The sequence below is a fragment of the Erithacus rubecula genome (genome assembly GCF_903797595.1).
Source record: "Erithacus rubecula genome assembly, chromosome: 8".
Classification (NCBI taxonomy): Eukaryota; Metazoa; Chordata; class Aves; order Passeriformes; family Muscicapidae; genus Erithacus; species Erithacus rubecula.
In genome coordinates, this window is record NC_136659.1 from 13,408,127 (window position 1) to 13,428,629 (window position 20,503).

Consider the following 20,503-nt stretch of genomic DNA (forward strand, 5'->3'; position numbering starts at 1 on the left):
TTTATCTCTCAGCAGAACTGGGGCTGTTTTCCTGTTGCATGTAACAGTTCAAAAGTTGATAAATGGTTTATGCAGTGCAATTTCACTGTTCAGAGCTGACTGGTGCTTTGGTGGGTTTTTCAGAACCTTCAGGGGCTAGGTTTTTTATTGAGAATGTGCTGTTTTGTGAAGGAGTTTTGTCCACCACAGATACACATACAGGTTGGGAAGTAATGCTACCAAATTGGACAGGTTCAGAAAGTAGCCTGTAAGAACAAGCTAAGCAAATGCAATCTTCCTGGGAAGGTACCTTGTTGTTTAAACTGTGTGGCATAGCAGTAAATTCTTGGTTACTGACAATTTCTCCATCCAGGCTGAGTATTTATCTTTCTGATAGTGTGTCAGTTCTTGTAGGGAGCTGAGCCACAGCCCACCAGCTGTGCATTATCTGTCAAAGTTGCATTCCAACTTGTGCCAGGACAGTTTGGGATTACACAGAAAGCAAGTGCCAGGCTGAATAAATTGGTCTGGCAGTGTCTGCTGCTTTCTTGTCAAGACATTCTGTGGACCAGAGCATCATCTCTGTTGGCTACTTGCAGGATGCACACCAGTCCTCCTTTTGTGTTGAGGAATGGGTCATGGGAAGCAGTGTCCTACCCTGGCTGGTGCAGTTTGCCTGTCCACAGCCTGTGCCCAAGGTCCATTTTTAAGGTTGTGCTGAGAGGGAGTGCTGGGGAGAGCAGGCTGTGTGCACTGCATGAAATGGGGCTTTTCCCAAAGTGTAGAGATGTGGCATGGTTCAGAACCCATACAGCTGCAGTGGGATTTTACTTTGAAACATATCTGATGTGCTCTCATCCTTGTGCAGCTTCAGATTTGGTTAATACCAGGCACCTGTTTTATTTTCCAGGTGGTCATGGGTCTGGATATGAGCTAGAGCTTACGCAGTAGTTACTGGGAGCAGTGTCCTCTGGGGACGTTTAACAAGTCACTCAGAGTTGCATTATAAGCATACTGATGTTACTCTTACATTCAGAAACGTATGCTAACTGTTCCTTAACTTTTTTTTCTGAACAGAATCTCAATCAAATCATTCTAATCAGTCTGACAGTGGAGTTTCTGACACCCAGACAGCTGGACATGTCCGTTCCCAAAGCATTGTCAGCTCCATGTTCTCTGAGGCCTGGAAACGAGGCACTCAACTGGAGGAATCCAGCAAGGTAACAAGAAGACTTTAATTTGAGAACCAGCACCCAACAAAATGTATGAGACAGGGTGTTGTAGCTCTTCCACCTCTGTCTTGAGTGGCATTTCTTCTCTGTTTTACATGCTTGTTTTACACTGCTATATAATTGTTTTTTAGGATTCACTTTTTCAGGTAATTCAGCTCTGCAACCTTCTGTTCTTTCTTTTATTTGTGTGCATAGAAGCTTTTGTTCTTTGAAGGCATTATACAGCCCCTCTCACAGTCCTACTTACTAATGTTGAATGAAGACAAAATAAAAAGATAAGCTGTTAACAAATTGAATGAAATTCTTTCACTTAAGGTCTTTCTTCAGTTAAGTAGCCACATCTTTCTTTTGTAAAGATGTGAATAACAGGCCTGAAAGCAGGTATATATATTTTGAAGTACTTCAGTAGTTTTTACTCAAAAGCTTCCTATTTTATTAGGTGGAAATGGAACCAGTAACCTCAGATATTGTCAAAACAAAAGTACTGGCATTGTGAGCAGTTGTGGATTAAGGCAGATGTGGTATCTCCTGTTGCTGGTAGAGTTACAAGACTTTAACCCACTGAGGCTGGGGCTCAGGTCTGTTGTGGTTTGGTTAGTTTTCTGTTCTTTCTGTGGCAAACAGTTGTAGTTCCTGGGGAAGATTTCCATGCACAGGAGAAATTCTGCTGAAGCTGGTTTGTTGTCAGGTTTGAAGGAATCTCCAGGCTCCTGAACAGCCTTGATGTCATTGACTCTAGCACCTATGTTTGTCAGTGCACTATGAGAAGTTGTTACTTGTGTCAGTTGTGAATCTTCCCCAGACCCCAGGTTCAAGCTAGAGAAGCAAGCTTTTTAAAACTAAAACCACAGGTCAATACATCTGGCACTGGTGCTTCAGATAAATAACTAAAAATAAGATAACACATCACCTTTTCAAATAAAAAAAGCATATGACAGTGTGAAAACTGACATGGCTGCATCCTTTGGGATTCATAACTTTTCTGCAATGCCTGCTGGCTTGGAAGTTGTCTGATTCTAATAGTAATGTAGTGCTCAGTCCAGGAATGTAGCTTGCTAAATTGTGGTCCAAATTTTTCTACTGCATGAGTGCAACATGTGGTGCATGTCCATCAGCAGATGGCTTCTGTGTGGTATAGGATGCATCATTTCTGCAGGAGTGAGCTGCACGAGATGGGGCATTGCTAGCAGGTATCCAGCAGAGGTGGAAGAGTACTGCTGTGAGAATGATAATGTTACCATCTCCTCAAGTTGTGGGTTCAATGTAAATCCTCCTGCCACATACACTCCATGTGAGGTTTTAAGCAAAAGTTTGAAGTTCACTACCTTGGGGTTACTGTTGTTCTTTATAAAGTCTGTAGTGCTGCTGGCAGTTGCTCATCTAAATAAACCCCAAGAATTTTCATGCTACCTGATTAAAGCCATATTAAAAATAAAATATTCAGAAAGCTTCCTGTTGAGGGCCATCCATGTGTCAAGATTTCATCAATTTGAATTCTTTTCTGCAAATCCAAGAAAAGGTATATTTCTTCACCTCATGCTTAACACAGGTAAATGAATTGTCCTAAAACTTCCAGCAATTGAAATGAAAGGAACTGTGTAAACTTGCAGAAGCTGGGCTAAAGAATTGAGTGAATTGGTGACAAATTTACTTTCAGTGACACTACAGTGTAAATCTGGCCTGGGGAACTTGAATAACTAGTAAATTAGACAGGCAGTGGAAAGTGTTATACTGTGTGGCAAGAAAGGCAATGGCAGTGTTGAAGAATTGTAATTGACACGAAAAGGTGTTAACAGTGATAAGTGAGAGGTGCTTTAATCAGGTTAGTCTCCAGTTACCTCAGAGACAGCTTTGCTACAGTGCCTTGGTGTCAAAACTGGCTTGAGAAGTTCATGTGGGCAGGTTGCTGCCAAGTGGCAGAAGTTTGCATGTCCCTGCCCCTTGTACAACAGCTCTCCCACCTAGTCAGCCTTGGCTCTTTCCCCTGGGCAAGCAGGGCAGAACAGAGCTGTGTCTCAGCAGGGAGATGACTCTTTCCAGCCAGGGTGTTGTACTAGTGCCACAACAAATTAATAATGGGCGAGTTCTGCCCACTTTTCCCTCTTTTACCAGTTTCTTGAAATTGAAAACATACTGAGATTTCTAGAGATCTGTCCTATTTGACCAAATTTGACACAAGTTTGCTAACCGGTCGAAAAGTATGGGTGAAGAGATGGCAAACAGTTCAGTTGCAAAAGTTTGTTTTCTTAGGAAAAAAATAGCTTAAAAAAAAGGCACAATTGATATAAAAAGAGATACTACTGTTTTTATAGCATTTTTTAGAATTCTAGATAGTCATGAGGATGCATATTACAGATAGGAATTGCTAGTATGCAATAAGTAATTTCTCAAGGACATCATGTAATTGTAAGGGCAAAAAATGGACAAATGAATCTCTCTCAAGGTTCTTCTGTAAACAAAGTATCAAAGAATAGGTTTCTGGATGTTAAAATTTAATTTGGTTCTGTGGAGATGGGAGGGGCTCCCCCTCCTGAGATGCCCAGTACTCTTTTCTCCATCCTGTTTAATTTGTTCACTGTGAAGATGACTGTCTTCAATGGATATAAGGAAAACACCTCCCTGTTTCATATATATCTAAAATTAAGAAAAACTTTTCCCAAAATGGAGATAATCCATCTGCTTCGTATTTTGAAAGATTGCTCTTTGCCCAAAGAATACTTTATTCATTTGTTCCCAGTTGGGCAGTGGAGAGCTCATTAAGTCTCATTTTGCTTGTTAGATTTTGAACACATAATTTCAAATGGTATGCTATAACAAATACCCAAATGCATGCTCACTGTGTCTGCTTTAAGGGACAAATTCAAGATTCCCCAAGGTCTTGCCATTCAGGGATAGCTATTCTGTTATGCCTTCATCTCCCCTTCTGTCTGTTTTATGCTGCCTTTATTTTTCCTGTTGCCTTTTGCTGTCTCAGGTGTCAAAAGCGAAGCTCAGCACAACTAAGGGCAGCACACCCGTGGTGCCTTATACAGGGCACAATTAAGGTCAGGTGGTGCTAACTGAAAATTCATTAACCTGGGTGATTGAGAGAATGGTAATTTACAGACTAACATTTGCAAGAGATCAAGATTTCTGTTTTGTAATGTGAACACCTTGATTTAGTTCCAGACCTGTTAATATTCTTGTCTTCCAGACCTGATGTGACAGGTAGAGGCACAGCCCTTGTTTGTTGTAAAACCACTGCTCATTTGCTTCTGACTCTAATCCTTTTGGTGGAGTTCTGCACATGCAGACACTGTGCACCTGTGTTTAGAACAATGCAATATGCAAATGTGCTCTTCCTGTGCAGATGAGCATAACTGGGCTAACTTATGGCAAAGTGTCTACTAATAAGGTGTAGGTACCCAGTGTGGTCAGTTGCCATGGTGGTGGTGTATTTCTAATGCATGTTTCTATGCTGTGGACTGTGAAATTCACAACTTGGCTTATAGCCAAAACACTTTGTATTAGGAGGATGTTTATAAATTTGAGTAAAGCAATTATCATTTTAATTTTTAAGAGATATATATAATCTTACAGGTTTTTGAGAAACAACTTGAGCACAACCCAATGAGTAGACTAAAATACTGCCTGCTCCTTTCCCATTGATTTTTTCATTAGTCAGCTTTTCTCTGGGTTTCCTTATTTTTTCTGCTTAACATAAGAGTTGCATGTGTAACTTTCCTTTCCCAAGTTTACTTTGTTTTGCAGATATCTAAACATTTCCTTCTGGGGAAATTTTACTGTGAAAACTTGGTTCTCCTTCTTTTTCTTGCTAGTCGTGGATAGCAGAGCATGTGAAGGAAAAATCTCTCACTACTATTCCTGTGTAGAGCTTGCTCTCGATGTGTTTTAGAGCAGTTCAGGATTTCTGCGTTTAGTAACACTGAACAGCTTAAGGCCTGAACTAACAGGTGTAAGGATTTGACACGCTCTAGGAGGCTGTGTTTGATTGCAGTCGTACTGAGCTGTCTCTGCCTCTGTCCTCTGTCATGGCCTGGGGTGCTCTGGAGGGCTGTTTGGGCCATCGTGCTTGCCCAGAGGGGGCCGGTAACTCGCTGTGTCCCGCTGCCTGCCCACACAAGAGCCGGGGCTGGCGCTCAGCATCGCCTGGAGCAGAGCGGGCTCGGCTGCCTTCTGCCCTCCCGGCCCGCCCCATCCCCTTGCATGGTCCAGGCTTGCAGTCTATGGAATTGTCTCTTGCTCCAATGTTTTGCTAATAATTCTTGCATGCTGTAACAGTCTGTCACTTGATTTTTAATGTTGGGCACATTTAGACCTTGACTTTGTAATCTCTTTGTCTCTTTCCCTCTCTCCCTCCTTCCCTCTCTCTTCTTTTTCTCCCTTTCCACTTTCACTAAAATTCCCCTCCCCATAGGCCCGAGCGGAGCCTGCAGGTCGGCCCTTCGTGTCGGTGGCAGCTCCCGTGTCCCCGCAGCCGAAGGCGGTGGCCCCGTTCGCAGCATCGCAGCCGTCCCCGCCGCTGCCACCGCCCCCGCCGCCGCCCCCTCCGCCCCCGCCGCCCCCGCCCCCGCCGCCCCCGCCCCTGCCCAGCCAGGCCGCCCCGTCCGCGGGCTCGCCCGCCACCATGTTCGTCAAGTACAGCACCATCACCCGGCTGCAGAACGCGGCCCAGCACGGCGGCCCTTTCTCCAAAGGCCCTGCTGCGCAGCAGGCCCCGCCGCCGCCCCCGCCCTCGGCCAAGCCTCAGATCCCGGTGCCCCCCAACGGGGTCATGCCGCCGCCCCCGCCGCCGCCGCCGCCCCCCACGCCGGGCTCGGCCATGGCGCAGCTGAAGCCGGCACCTTGTGGCCCCTCCGTGCCGCAGTTCACGCCGCCCCCGCCGCCCCCCAAGATACACCAGGTTCAGCCAAATGTAAGCCAGGCCGCTGCTGCCTCCTCGTTGCCGCCACCGCCTCCTCCCGTGCCTGCCCCCGCACCGCCCCAGGCACCCCCAAAGCCTGTCATGGCAGCTCTGCCCCCTCAGCCCAGTGGGAAGGCAGCGTCTCCAGGGGTCGCGCACGTCACTCCCCCTGTGACTGCACCCTTGCCCCTAGCAATAAAGAAACAACCAAGTGTCACTTCTCCCCAGGTGCCTCCTCTACCCCCAGCCCCTCCTGGCCCCACTCCCCCTGCAACGTTCCCAAAGCAGCAGAGTTTCTCAGTAAAGCCTCCTCCATCCCCTCAGTCCCCAGTGCCCTCGGTGGTGAAGCAGATAGTCAGCCAGTTCCCCCCTCCTCCCACGCCACCTGCCACTGAGCCCCAGCCTCTGAAACCCCTTCCACTGAGTGTGGCTCCACAGTCACCTCCAGCAGTGAAGGCAAAGCCCAAATGGCAGCCTGCTGCTGTTCCTTCTCCAGATTTCCCCCCTCCTCCACCAGAGAGCAGTTTAGTGTTTCCTCCTCCACCTCCTTCCCCAGCTTCCTCTGCAGGTTCTCCCCCGCCTGACAAATCAGGGTCTCCAGTCAAAAAGGCTGGCAAGACATCAAGCCCCGGAGGGAAGAAACCGCCTCCAACACCTCAGCGCAACTCCAGCATCAAGTCCACAAGCTCCACTGAGTACCACGAGTCCAAGAGGCCTTCAGTGGACCGCCTTGTCAGCAAATTTGCACACTCACCAGAGCCGTCAGGATCTCCTTCCAAGGAGTCATCACCTCCTCCAGCCCCTCCAAAGCCAGGAAAGCTCAACCTTGCTGGTGTGAGCCTGCCCATTGTCCTTCCACAAGGTGGGATCCCAGCCAAGGCTTCTGTTCCGAGTGTGTCTGGAAAGGAACCTGTGGTTGAATTCCCTTCGCCACCGTCCGATTCAGACTTCCCACCGCCACCACCTGAAATAGATCTTCCTCCCCCTCCGGTAGAAATTCCATCTGTGTTTTCAGGCAGCACCTCCCCAAAAGTTGCTGTTGTAAATCCCCAGCCACAGACGTGGTCAAAACCATCTGTGAAAAAAGCCCCCCCACCCACACGCCCGAAGCGGAACGACAGCACGCGGCTGACACAGGCGGAGGTCGCAGAGCCCCCAGGGTCAGCTGGCCCACAAGTGCCCACGTCACCCAAGTCCAGCCTTAGCGTTCAGCCGGGGTTCCTGGCAGACCTCAACCGGACGCTGCAGCGGAAATCCATCACCCGGCACGGCTCCCTCTCCTCGGCGCGCGCCTCCAGAACGGAGCCCACGGCCACCATGGACGACATGGCCCTGCCTCCGCCCCCGCCAGAGCTGCTGGCTGACCAGCAGAAGACCAGCAGCTTTGGGGGCAGTCACATATCTGGCTATGCAACGTTACGGAGGGGGCCACCCCCCGCGCCCCCCAAAAGGGATCAGAACACCAAGCTGTCACGGGACTGGTAGTCAGTCTCCGGGGCCAGCGCTTTCCAGACTCGTGGGCTGCTCTGTGCGGCCAGCCTGTGATCTTGTGCACGTGGAGAGGATGTGGGGATGTATAGCCCCATTAAAGTAGGTGATCTCCAGCTGCAGCTATGGCTACATGTAAAGACATTCCCCTTTCATGGCTAGGTTAGAAAAGTTGGGGGCTTGGGGGTGTTGATACTTTATTGGGAAAAGTGGGTAGAGAGGTGATGGCTTCATTCATTCAGTTTCTTTTACCCTTCTTACGGATTGGACCAAACCCCCATTTTCTTACTTTTTCTGCATTTACGGGAGGGGGAGGGAGATAATTTTTTTGTAGTGTCTGTCCATGTGAGACATGTTTGTGCATGTATTATAAGTGTAGGTATATAATATATTGTGATATATTTCATCGCAATCTAGAAGATAACCAGAATGTTTTTGTAGAACCGTATTTATTGTTTCAGTCAGTATATTATCTGGAATAAGACTCTAACTGGTCAAATCTTACCATAAAGATGGAGATGTAGGGGGCACTTTAAAGAAAGGAAATGAAAAACCCAAACCTACAAACTTCTCAGCAGTTTGTGGTGGGTAAATTCTGCAAAGCTTAGGTGTTTGTCTGGTAACTGTACATTGTCCATTGATTAAAAAGTACAGATGCAACATACCAAAACATTCTGGTCATAATACTACTGAAAATGAGTATGTTCAGAGGAAAGAAATAGATTTTATATATAGTGAGCTGGAGTGAAATATATTTATACTATAAAGAGCCTCCCCCTCCTTTCAAATAGTTTAAAAATATATACCGATACAAATTATTTCAAACTAATTTGTCCATGCAGTTAAGTAGGATAAATATATATTATTCCAAACCATTATGCATTCTAACTGATGGTAGGCTCAATCATTTGTTTCTGTGGCTCAAGATGAATATATTTGTGTTAACCCCTTCTGAAAGCTGCCAGGACTCCTGCAATCAAAAATCCTGCCAAGCCGCAAGGCTGACCCACGCCGATTGTGAGCTGCCCGTGTAACTCTTACCCTGAATGAACAGGTAGGTTTCTGTAGAAAGCGCTGTGTGCTCACACAGGCATGCACAGCATCCAGTCTCACCTGGTCTGTGCTGCTAACAATGTAGCATCTTCACAAAAACAAGCATCTGAAAATGTGTAAAGAAAGTATTGTATGTAATTGATTAGAGATTGTCAGGAAACATTTCCTTCTGGAAAGAGAGAAGGGAGTAGCAACTTCAGGACAAGCAGAGTAGGAATTCTCTCTTTTCTTTGACCCGCCAGAGACTGTGACCAGTGCATTAACCTGTTTATTACAAAGTTGCACTTCTAGCAGTCAAGGAAGAAGACTGGAAATAAAACAACCTTTAAGAGGCAATAACATTTGCCAGGAATTTCATCTAAGGGCCCATATGAGTAGAAAATACTGATTTGCTTGGTTTTTTGCTAGTCACTGATTTACAGTTGGTCACCAGATCAAGTATGACAGTCCTTTTTCTTCAGTAGCTACTTCAGTAGCTTGATTGTACAGTCTTACCCAAATATTCAGACCTTGTGGCAAGGTAGTGTAAGTGGTCTCATGTACCATTGCACATTTCTTGCAGGGTGGTGGGACACAGCCTTTGTAAAACAACTAAAATACTTGGGCTGTAACTACCCCATCTTCAGCTGTTACAGCTTTCCTTGTCACCATGGGGATACTGTCAGTAGGCTCATAGGGCAAATAATTTTACTGTTTGCATACTTCTTCTCCAAAAGCAATCTTTTTATGCTTTCTTTTTCCAAAAGAATGAAACAAAGACAGCAGCTTGACCTGGCAGTATCTTCACATGTGTAAAACCAATATACATTAATCTCTCTTTAGAGTAATTCAGGATTATAGATTTGAGAAATATTGTGACAATGTCCCCCATTCCTTTTTTTATAAAGTTTTTTTTTAATTCAAATAATGAAATAAATGTCTTTGTGAATATTTTATGAATAGGAAAAAAGTTTTGCTAATTTGAGAAAATTACACATCTATAACTATATGGTTTTTAATAGCTGCATCATAAAAAGAGAAAAATTAGTGGTGCTGTCTCTGCCGACCTGTTTCATATGATTTTTTTAAAATCTATTTCAGCACCTCTGGAAATTGTTTTAATATTTCAGACTAGATTTTTTGAGCAATAAGAGTATATACCATTGTGTGCATTTTTAAAGCACTGCTATGGAAAGGCACTTTTTTGTATCTTTCAATTTCTTCACCGAGTTTTGTTTCTACTATTTTTGCGCTTACAAAGTGTCCTTAAAAGCATTTGCATTGTTGATTTTAAGCTCAGTGTAGCTGGTGGCTAACTTCACAGGAGGGTTGCTAAGCTATACTGCAGTTCATGGGTGCTGTAATTTTCACCATTGGTCCTCTTGCTGCTTTGTCTCCTGGGGCTCAGACACACCAGTGGGCAAAAGGTGCTCGCTGCAGCCGTAGCCGCTGGGCCCTTAGCCGTGACGGGTAAGTGGGCACATTCTCTACTCCTGGCAAGATGCACCTGGGCTGATGCACGTGTGCTCCCAGCTGAGAGCAGTCTGGGCATTCTGCTTGCCCCAGCTGCTTTTCTTTCCACAAGGCAGCCTCACTGGTGCGTCTCAGTTCCAGCCCTTCCACTTTAGTTCATTCAGTGCGGGTACCTCTGGGCTTTGGACTCGGCACATCAGTGTTTTGAGTGCAATTTCTTCAGAGGCATTTGAGCTTTGCCTCATTTTCCTGTGCCCACATTCATTTCCCCAGTATCTTTCCCTAGGCAATTAATCCATGCGTACTACTCCAGGCTGTCCACAGCTTACTTGGAGACAGCTGTGTAACTCCTAAGTCAGCAGCAAAAAGAATGAATGTCAGCAAAGGTGGCACCCTGTATTCCTTCTAGTTAACAGTTTCCTTCCTAAGGTAGTTGTGATCCTGTGAGGGGCTGCTGCTTGCTTTCTCTCAGCTGAGCGTGGAAATTTGGCTAGTATGGTTCAGACAATCTGGTTGCCTTTTCAGGTTATGACATACTCCCCATTCTAACTTGCTTTTCCAGTGTATTTACTGGTTTTGTGACAGTAAATGTTTACACCTTATTTTGCAAGTAAGTTATTTGCCCCCATGTGCAGTCATCTCATAATTGCACCATAATATTTATTAAATGAGAAAATTTAGGGGCTGGATTTCAGGCGCCCAGGAAGGTGCGCTTCCTGCTACAAATAGAAGAAGCAGTAATACTTCTGACAGTGTAGCAGAAGAGGCTTCCTGCTACAAACATAGGCAGTAATACTTCTGGCAGTGCTAAAATGGGCATGTGAAGGCTGAGTGTTCATAGTCCAGACACAGAAGTGCTTTGATCCGACATACGCAGAGTGTACGGCTGGAGTTGCATTACATGAGGCAGAGCACTGGGCACTTGTTAAGGTGGGTGTCAGGGGAGCCCTGCTGCTGCAAGGGCAGCTAAGAGGGCTCAGCTGTGTTTGTTAGTCTTTTCCACATTTGGTCTTCATTTCCCCTCTGCTATGCAGCATGGCATCCACCTCTGAGCACCAGAGCCCTGTTCAGCTGGGTGTTTGTGCCTGCTGCCAAGGTGTAGAAAGCACGGAGCTATTCTCAGACACATCACAATTCAGGTTTTGGGGAGTTGATTGGAAAGGGAAAACTAGCCTCTTCTTGCAGCACTAAGCTTAGATGAGAATTTATTTTTAAAACCAAAAAAACCACAGGTTCTAAACAAACCATAGCTAACATGTTTCAGGTGGCAATGCTAGGGGTCCTGTTTAGTCTTTTAACACCTGTAACTGAGAGAAGATAATAGGCACAAGTGTCCAAGTCATTCTCTTCTTTTCTATGGAAGAGGAAGTTTCCTGCTTCACCCTGCACAGTAGTTTCCTCCTGTGGCAAACCACCACTGACTGCTCTGACTTGGTGATGACCTCAAAGCCAAAGAGTTCCTCTCCTGAGCTTACTCTGCAGTTGTCTGCAGAGCAACAGCGAGTGATACATCAGGGAAACAAAGTGCAGGTACCTGGATTATTTGGTTTCAGGTTTTAGGGGAGAGGAAGCAGTTTTTTCAACAAGTGCATTGTAACATTTACTGTTCTGGGCTTGCACAATTAAAGGTTTTCTAATTCCTTCTTTCTGTGCCCTTAGGCAACCAGATAAATCGTATCAGCTCAGAGATAAAGTGTGGCCAGTCTTCCTCTCAGTTAAAATTTTTTTCCCACAGTTTAAGGAACCAAAAGTGCGATTTCAACAGCAGAAGGTCAAAGAGAAAAATTTTCTGCTTTTCACAGAAAACAGCATAGAACCAAATTCTTTTGCTACAGTGGTACCATCACAGGTAAATTTGTTTCTTATTGAAAATAAGATTATAAGTGGGTCCTAAAATGAGTACTACTTCAACTTGTGTCATGTTAGAATCAGTTGCACTGCAGAGAAGCAGTATGAATTCCTGGCAGAAGGTGGTGGGCATGCAGCCAGAACATGGAGTTTAGCTGGTTGCTGGTTTGGGGTTTTTTTTTTCCACTTTTTAGCATTGTTAAGGTATAGATTACATATTCAGTCACACAGAGCTCCTCAGCTGCAGGTGAGTCTTAATGCTTTGGGGCCCAGTTGTGGTACCTGGTGTTGAGCTCTGCATTCATTCCCTTGCACTGCTGGGGCAGACTCCAAACCAGAGAGCATTTAGCACTACAAGGGATAATTTTTCTTGGATGCTTTTTGTCACATGCTGTTGAGAGTTTTAAGCTTTATTTTTGGAATTCAGAGTTTGTCTAGGTTGAGTAATTTTCCTTTCTGAATTTTTTTTCCTTCAATTAAAAAAGACCCATGAAGACTGATCAAACCAGGGTTTGGTTGCAGGGGGCAGCACTCGCTAATACTGTGACACAGGCTTGGTCTAGTTTTGAGAAGTTTAAGACACTAAACTGCAAATGAGATGATAAACACATGCTTATCCAGCACCATGTAAATTACTTGAATTGCTACTAACCAACCACGGGGAAAATAGTGACTTGGGTACTGATCATTTGGTGCTCTGAGGCACTCAGTGGGGTAGGGACTCACTCAGCAGATGGATCTTGGGTAAAGGTGAGTTAGAGAAGGTAGACCAGGAGGAACAGGACCAGTGCTGTAAAAATGAGTGAGAAGGACCTTCAGTAACAGACTGTGGACACTACCCACCTTACTGAAATGCTTGAAGGCAACTTGTCTTTTAGATTTGTCTTTTAGATTTTGGAATTCAACCTTTTGCTACAGTGGAAAATAATTCCAGCTTTCCTAAGATGCCAAAGATGCATTCTGAGCTAAATTCCAGGTAGGCAGATGTGTGTACACCCATCTCTTGTTGCCAGGGGTCTCATACTGCTGATCTCTAGCACATGTCTGGTGAGAGAACAGGGTGCCACTCTAAGATGTGTGTCCTTTGCCTTTAACCAACACTGGGAACTGGGTACAAACTTGCAAAGGACAGTTTAGCAAACAAAGCTGTGCCCATGACACCCTGCTGGCTGATCTGGTGCAGCACAATAAGCTTGCACTTCTAAAAGAAAAACAGAGTATTTTGTCAGAAGTTGTAATTGGGAATCTTAGGCCTCCTAGTGGACTGCAATGGACCAGAAATTAACCGAAGCAGCAGTTTGGTTTATGGCTTACACTAATTGTTACCAGTCACTGGGAATATTCTGTATAATACTGGAGATGCAAGTGTAAGAAGTGTCATTGCGATGATGATTTGTCTGTGCAGCAAAATTGTGCTGAGTGCTGTAAATACATTCATGTTTACTGCTTTAAAAAGAAAATTGCACATTTTATCTTTCAATGGGATTGCCTCCCCTCTTCTTCCCTTTCCAAAAAGGAAAAAAAAAAAAAAAAATCAAAGCTCTTTTAGACTGATAACTTCAGGTTGGGGGGAGCTTTGCCATATTATAAATATATATAAATATATGTATAAATATACTTTTTTAAGCATGAGAGAGGACAAAAGAAATACTACATTATAGAGTACCCAATATAGATCATTATACAATGGAATATGCACAATTAAATAAAGATGTAGTTAAATTTAATACTCTGTTTTAATCCTCTGTCTTGCAATTTTCCTTTTTCATGAGCTCAGAACCCACACTGTTTTCAGGTCATCAGTGGTTCCTCTTGGTCGGGGTCAGGTAGCTGTTAGCCAACAGCTGTATGTACCATTTCTGTGCTCCCTGCAGTGGAACCGCTGTTTCTCCTTTGTGCAGGTATTTCCTCTGGGTCAGAGCTGCCTGTACCAGCCCTGTGCTGCACACCACTTACAGGTGTGAAGAGGACCCTGTGTGAAGGCTCACCTTTTCCATCTGCTCCTTGCTCGGGCCTGCCAGGGTCCTGTCCCGCTCTGCTCACACAGAACAGCTCCTGGCTGCTAAGTGCTGCTCTGGCCCCACTCTGGGGCTGTAGGAACACAGCTGGGAAATGCTCTCAGCCTCAGCAGGCAGCCCCAGCAGCAGAGATTGGAGGATTACATTAGAAAATGCAGGAAAGGGAGAGTCCCACAGAGGTTGAGGAGCTGCTGAAAGCAGCAGGCTGGATGCCAAGGTTTGTACCTTTGCTGTGGGAAGAGCTGTGTCAGAGATCCTCAGGGACAGGGCTCCTGCATGCACAAGCCACGATCCCTGGCCCTAGTGCACTGGAAGTCTGTAGCCAAAGACAAGAAATGTGACACTCTGTGACACGCTCACAGAACACATGAAGTGTGCTTTGTTCTTTTTATTTAGGGCTCATAACAAGAGGGTTTAGTACACAGCAACAGTTAATTCCAAGTACAATTAAAAAAATTTAAAAATTGGGTTTTGCACTCACTGGAAGGTGGTTCAAATGGCACACACACTAAAACGTTACTGGCGGCATACAGCTCCCCAGAGTCCTGCAGGCTTGGTCATTTACAGTGGGCTCTGCATCCAGCCACTGCAGCAGCAGTGCCAAAAGCAAAAGCACAGAGTGCTGCTACAACTGCAAACCAAAGAGGGGGTATCTGCTTTCAGAAAACAGTGCATGGACAAAATCCATGTTAGACACTGACATCTCCAGAGAATTCATAGAAACTACTTGTCCATGCAAGTTGCAAAAGACACTTTTTCAAATGTGAAAAGAAGCACTTGTTCTTTACAAAAAAATCTCGGACATGTTAGCACTTACCAAGGCTCTGTAATGGAAATAAATTTGTACATAGCTCTTCCTATTAGTTAATAGTGGTAGGATTCTTCTGAGGTGTAAAATGAAACTGGAACAAATGTACTGCACCCATTTCATCAGGGTCCCCATGTCAGTGTTCAGCAGCCTTGGTGCAGGCTTACCTCTTGACAGCAGGCAGCTGCTGCCATCACTGTCTTGTAATAAGCACAGGTGTATAGTATATATTTAGAGTACCCAAAAAAAACCCCAAATCTCTTCCTGAATGGGCTGGAGATTACATGAAACACATGGGTAGGGTTTTTTCAAATGAAAGTAGCAGAACACCACGATCTGTGAATTAATCTAACAGCAGTTGTCAAACCTTGGCTGCACCAAGCTTTTAGCATGTCCCCATGGACATGAAGTGCAGATCCCACTAAGCTTGAACTTCAGAAGTAGGTAAATAGGGCTGTTACTACATATTGACTTCAGCTACTGCAGGGGAAAATCCCCCCAAACAAACCACACATTGTTCCCTTCTTGTACTGTTCTGACCTCTGTGTAATAATCATTTTATCTACAAAATGCAGCTGTGCCAAATACTGGGAGATGCCAGAAGCTGGGGAAGGTGAATACACCTGTAAGCACAGTAAATTCTCGTAACTGGCACCCCAGAAGCTGTAGCCCATGATCCTGCTGGCACTCAGTTTCACCACCACTTTCCCTAGAGGTTAGTGTTGTAAATACTTGCCTTAGTGAACGCAACAGTGCTGTATGTTTTCCACTGCCACAGTTGCCATATAGGTACTGAAGTCTCTGCATGGGATTTGCAATGCTGCCTGAAATGCTGCAGTGCTTCACCAGTGACTCCCAATACTCTGAATCGAGACTACCCTGAATGCAACTACTACTCCTAGTAAAGCCACAGCACTGTGGTCTTCTCAACAGCAGCTTCCAAAAAGGGCCTACAGAGAATACAGCTGTCCCCTTTTTTACAAAGTGTCCTTTTGCACCTCTGGGAGGAGCAGCTCTACAAATGTTCCCAGTTGACTAAACCACATAAAGTTCCATCTTTTCCAGAAAGGAAAACGTGGAAGTTTTGCTCTATGCCTGGAGCCCAGAGATGTAACTAAATGAAAAAGCAAGCTCATTTCCAGCAGAGAGGCGTATCTGCCAGGAAGTGGTGGAAGTTGCTAGGAAGAGCACAGCATTAAGTCACCATCAAGCACAGGTGGGAGACACCACAGAAGTGCAATATTATCAGTGCACAGTCCTCTTCCACCTCTAGTCAACAATGTGTACATCCACAGCAGGCAGGCAGCCCACACACCCTCTGCTGGAAAAGGCTCCTCAGTCCTGATGCTTCCTTGCTTTCTTTTCATCATCAACTGGAATACCCCAGGTAAAAGTGGCACATTTAAGAAGCTGCTTTACTGCCACTATCAACTTTGGCTGTCACCAAGAACCCTCAGCAGCAAGAAAACAAAATGCCCAGCAGCTGTGAAAGGAGAAGAAACTGCTCTAGCAAGAACTAGCTGGGTCTAAGCCTTTCTGGCACCTACAGGTAAGCCACCCACACACCTTCACACCAGCAGACATCTCCAGACACTTTCATAACATCCAGCTCAACTATCTGCAAAGGACAAGCTGAATTCCAGGAACATGGTCAGCCTCCTGGTAACACACACCAAGCTCTGTCATCTACCTCAGGGCCAAGCCACAGCTCTTGTCCTCCAGTGAGAGCAGTGGCCCTTCAGTGCCTCAGTGCATGTCTGTGTCTAACCCATCAGACCAGTGAGCAATCCAGCAGCGCTTCAGCTCCCTGGTGCCTACTCCAGCCAGTGCACATGGACACACCCTCAGGCACAGGGTTTGCTGGTTGCCTCTCCTGCCCCTCTCAGCCCTCTGCTGCACCAGCTGGGGGGAAGAGGAAAAGGAGGGGAAAGAATGGGTGAGACACATGCAACCTCAGCTCTCTCTCCATAGCTGGTATGAAGACACCAAAATGACCCTGCTTCAGCACTAGATGTGGACAGACTCAGCCAGACCTCCTCTCAGGCAGGCATGTGACAGAGGCAGCTGTAGTTAATAGCTTTGTCCCTGGCACCAAGAGGAAGGAAGAAATCTTTGATACACAGCAAACCAAGGCAAAATACACCGCTAGAGGATGCTGAACAATTTCTGTGCACAATGAAAACAGCTGGCTGGGCTAAGGCAGTTCTCACAAAGGGAGAAACAAACATTTTGGCCATTCAACACTCTTTGGGCTATGCTGGAGTGTCTCCTACCCCCACCTCCCATGCATACACACTCCTGCTTCAACAGCCTGTGATGCAGAACACCATGAGCTGTGGCAGCAAAACTCAGCAGTGAAGAGATGTTGTGCATCTTACTTAAAATACTGAGGTGTTTCTCCCCCATCCCCCCATCTGCCACCCCCTTTTAAAGTAAACCTGTAAATTAAAAAGGGGTGGGGAAGAGGTGGTTTTGGACAAGGAGAAGTACAAGGGACAAAACTGGAAACACAACCCTCACTGACTTTACTAGCATGCAATCTATGTAACATTAATATACAAAGCCTGTTTACCTTGGCCTGGTCTATGACCATTACATCACATCATCCCCAAACAAGCAACAGAATTAAAATCTGTACAAAATAAAAATATGCATATAAATCAACAAATTTCTTTACATTAGTACTGCATGATAAAGCATAAAACCAGCAGGAGGAGACCCAGAAATTCCATCCACAGCAGTTCTTGCAGGATAAACAATTCCGTGTACCATCAGCAGAGACCAAACTAACCCCTGGCACATCAGACCAAAGCCAGTTCTTCAGGAGCTGTCATACATTCCACTTTCAGGGTTTTGCAGCCTCATCTTCTGTGCTGAGCTCTGGCAAGTGTTCATCTCACACTGCTCTCTCTGCTCTCACAAACACAGAAAACTTGCAAGATGGAAAACCAGCTATTTGAAAATCAAGTACCACACACAGTGGGGAGAGTACACACTACCCCACCCACCTGCCAGAAGTGTTCAAGCACAAGCTCTTGCTCAGACTGGGTTAAGACATGTTTCACTCAAGTGTGACTTGCCAACTGCAGCTTGGGTGCACAGGCAGAGGTTCAGCTCTCACTTAGGAGCTCATTAAGCTGCCTGAACAATGCATTTGAGCACTGCGGGCTCAGTTTTTGCCACAAACATATCCAAGGCAGGAGAAGCCAGGAAAGCTCTGATATTCCTGGAAAACACAGCTGCCCTGTAAGCACCAAAGGCTTGTAAATGCTGCTGTTCAATCACCTTTGCTACAAGCACCACATCCCTGAGCCAAAAGCTTAGACCTGCCCAATGACACTAGAAACAGTTACTCCAGTGACTGCACAACCAGTGGCTCTGGACTTGCTTCGCAGAAATGATGGGCTGAGAGAACTAAACATGGCTGCTTCTCTTAGTCTTGCTGCAAGAAAACTTTTCAGAGAGTAAAAGGCTTAAAGGGTATCTGTTCTGGCACTCATCCCAAACAATGCTGTCAGCTTCCAGAAAGAAGACAATACGTGGATTAGCAAGGGGAAAAGTGAGTTCTATCTGCACACAAGTTTCTTCAAAGTTGTCCTTCCTGCAGACTTTAACCAAACCAGTTTCTTGTGCGCTGTCACAGGAGTTCCACAAGCTCACAGCAGGTGATCACATTCCTCCATGGCCTACAAACACATCTATTTGTTTCTTCATTCTCCCCCTCTGAGCAGCTATAGCACCTCCCTGCCCAGGCTGGCACCAAACCTGCACCTCCATGTTGGTACTGTACTACCTACCAAGCAAGGGACTGGGTCAGTTACATGTACTGGTGCCAATGCCACCACACAACCAGCCCCACTCTCTGTGCACTGCTCTACCTCTCCAGTTGCAGCAGTCTCACCTTGGATAAGCTACCCTTAGGACCAGCTAGAACTTGGCCAGATGACAGTCTAAAGTTGTCCAGGAAGATGCCCTTGCCCAGGAGGTTCTCACAATCAGGATCAGCTCAATTTGCAGCCTAAGACTTAACATTAAATTTAATTACTTAATGCATGATATTTACCCAAAGGTAACATTCAGATGTTCCTAAGGGCAGATAAGAACAACCATCACTTACAATGATCTGCTGTGTACAATCACTCAGCAGAATTTTTAACTGAGACTAGATTAGAAAGCCAAGTATCATCACAAGGGGCTACAGAGCCTTCACTTGGTATTACTACTCCACCCCAAGCCACCAGTACAGCTCAAAATATCTATTATAATAAACAATGGAGAGGGCTAGGGGAAGAGCTAGGACTACTACTAGTTACTGCTTAGATTTCCATGGGAAACCAGTACACACAACAGCCCTTTTTGCTTCCTCTGAAGAGATTTTGGCAACAGACATGAAGACGACAATTGCCGTTTGTCCTGCCTCTGCACAGGGCTCTCACAGTACATATGCAAATCTAGTCATCAAGTACAAAATAGCCAATTTACAATACCTGATTGGATTTTTAAGATTATATTGTGCATAAAACTAAAGTTGGGGGCAAGTTTCTCTAGTGCAAGCAGGCATGAATGGATTTGAACCTTAGATCACAGCCCCTAGAGTTAATCCTCAGACCTCAGGAGGACCTGTAAACTTTGTTTCGCCTTCACCATCAACGGCATCTGTGAGTTCTGTTTGAACTGGCAGCAACCGTGGCAAGGAGCTCGCTGTGGAGAGGAGCACAGTTACATCAGTGCAGAACACAAAACAAATATGTGGCATTCAGAAGATGAGAAATGGGGGTGGGGGTCCTCTGGGCTGCAGCCATCTGAATTGTCTAAACTGAAAGGTGAGTGAACAAAAAGCCGGCTCTGTGTGCCCTGTGTCAGCCTACGTGTGCAGAGCAGCTGCAGAAGTGTTTATGCTAAAGATGCATCCAGCTATCTGGAAGTCAGTTACAGGGACGTCTCTGTGTAGAAATGCCAGTGTTTGCTAGCACATGACTGTTCTTCCAGCTGCACAGGAGTGTAGTGTAGAAACAGGAGGGATGTCCACTGGCCAGTAACCTTCACCACGAGCATCCAGGACATCCCCAGTGCCAGGAGCTGCTTCCAACGGTAGTACCGTGAGGGCACACAGGATTCCTGAGACAGATCCCAAGACCTGTCAGAAGTCAGAATTCGAGTGAAGTATGAGCTAATCAACAAGTTTGTTACATCTGAATGGGTCAGCTTAATTCAAAGTCAGATAGCTCAGGATAGCCTCTGCTGGCAGCTGAAGAGCCATTTGTTCAAACAACTCAAATCACTATTGTCTTATCATGAGGGAGAAAAGAAAAAAATACCAAACCAAACCCAAAAGAGTGGTTGTTACATTATCCTTCATTCAGTTATACTGGATGGGGCCGCAGAGGCTGGTGGAGATCTGGGAAGCCCTGACAGCTCCTGCAGCAGGAGATGCAGTGTTCTGTCCTCTGTCTTCACTCTGAGTAATGCATGATCGACTCCACATAGTTCCCCGGGAACAGCCCCGTCACTCCGTTCATGACCCCCTCATACCAGCCATCATCATTTTTCTTGATGACGTAAATGATGGCCCCTTCCTGAAATGAGAGCTCATCTTCCTTGTCCTTGGTGTAGTCATAGATTGCCACCACTAGGAAAGAACAGAAAGTGACTATTAGGAGAGCTAGGGGAGGAGAAGGAAAATCCAATCACTTTTCCTCATCCAGGCACTGCCTCACCTGTG

General features: G+C 45.6%; 2 protein-coding genes across 22 annotated transcripts in view; one reads left to right on the plus strand and one right to left on the minus strand.

Annotated features, from left to right (window-relative positions):
* Positions 1-15,279, plus strand: part of RAPH1 (Ras association (RalGDS/AF-6) and pleckstrin homology domains 1) — an 85,908-nt gene extending 70,629 nt beyond the window's left edge. For 5 of the 6 annotated variants that reach the window (XM_079310913.1, XM_079310917.1, XM_079310916.1 and 2 more), the window contains 2 exons: positions 1,057-1,199; positions 5,629-15,279. In XM_079310913.1, coding sequence (XP_079167039.1) covers positions 1,057-1,199; positions 5,629-7,599 — 2,114 coding nt within the window. In that variant the 3' untranslated portion in view covers positions 7,600-15,279. Of the gene's footprint in view, positions 1-1,056; positions 1,200-4,185; positions 5,168-5,628 lie in introns of those variants that run through there. The other variant, XM_079310918.1, reaches the window with a different exon arrangement.
* ABI2 (abl interactor 2) overlaps positions 14,347-20,503 on the minus strand; it is a 65,174-nt gene continuing 59,017 nt past the window's right edge. For all 16 annotated transcript variants that reach the window (XM_079310925.1, XM_079310924.1, XM_079310923.1 and 13 more), the window contains one exon: positions 14,347-20,410. In XM_079310925.1, coding sequence (XP_079167051.1) covers positions 20,235-20,410 — 176 coding nt within the window. In that variant the 3' untranslated portion in view covers positions 14,347-20,234. The remainder of the gene's footprint in view (positions 20,411-20,503) is intronic.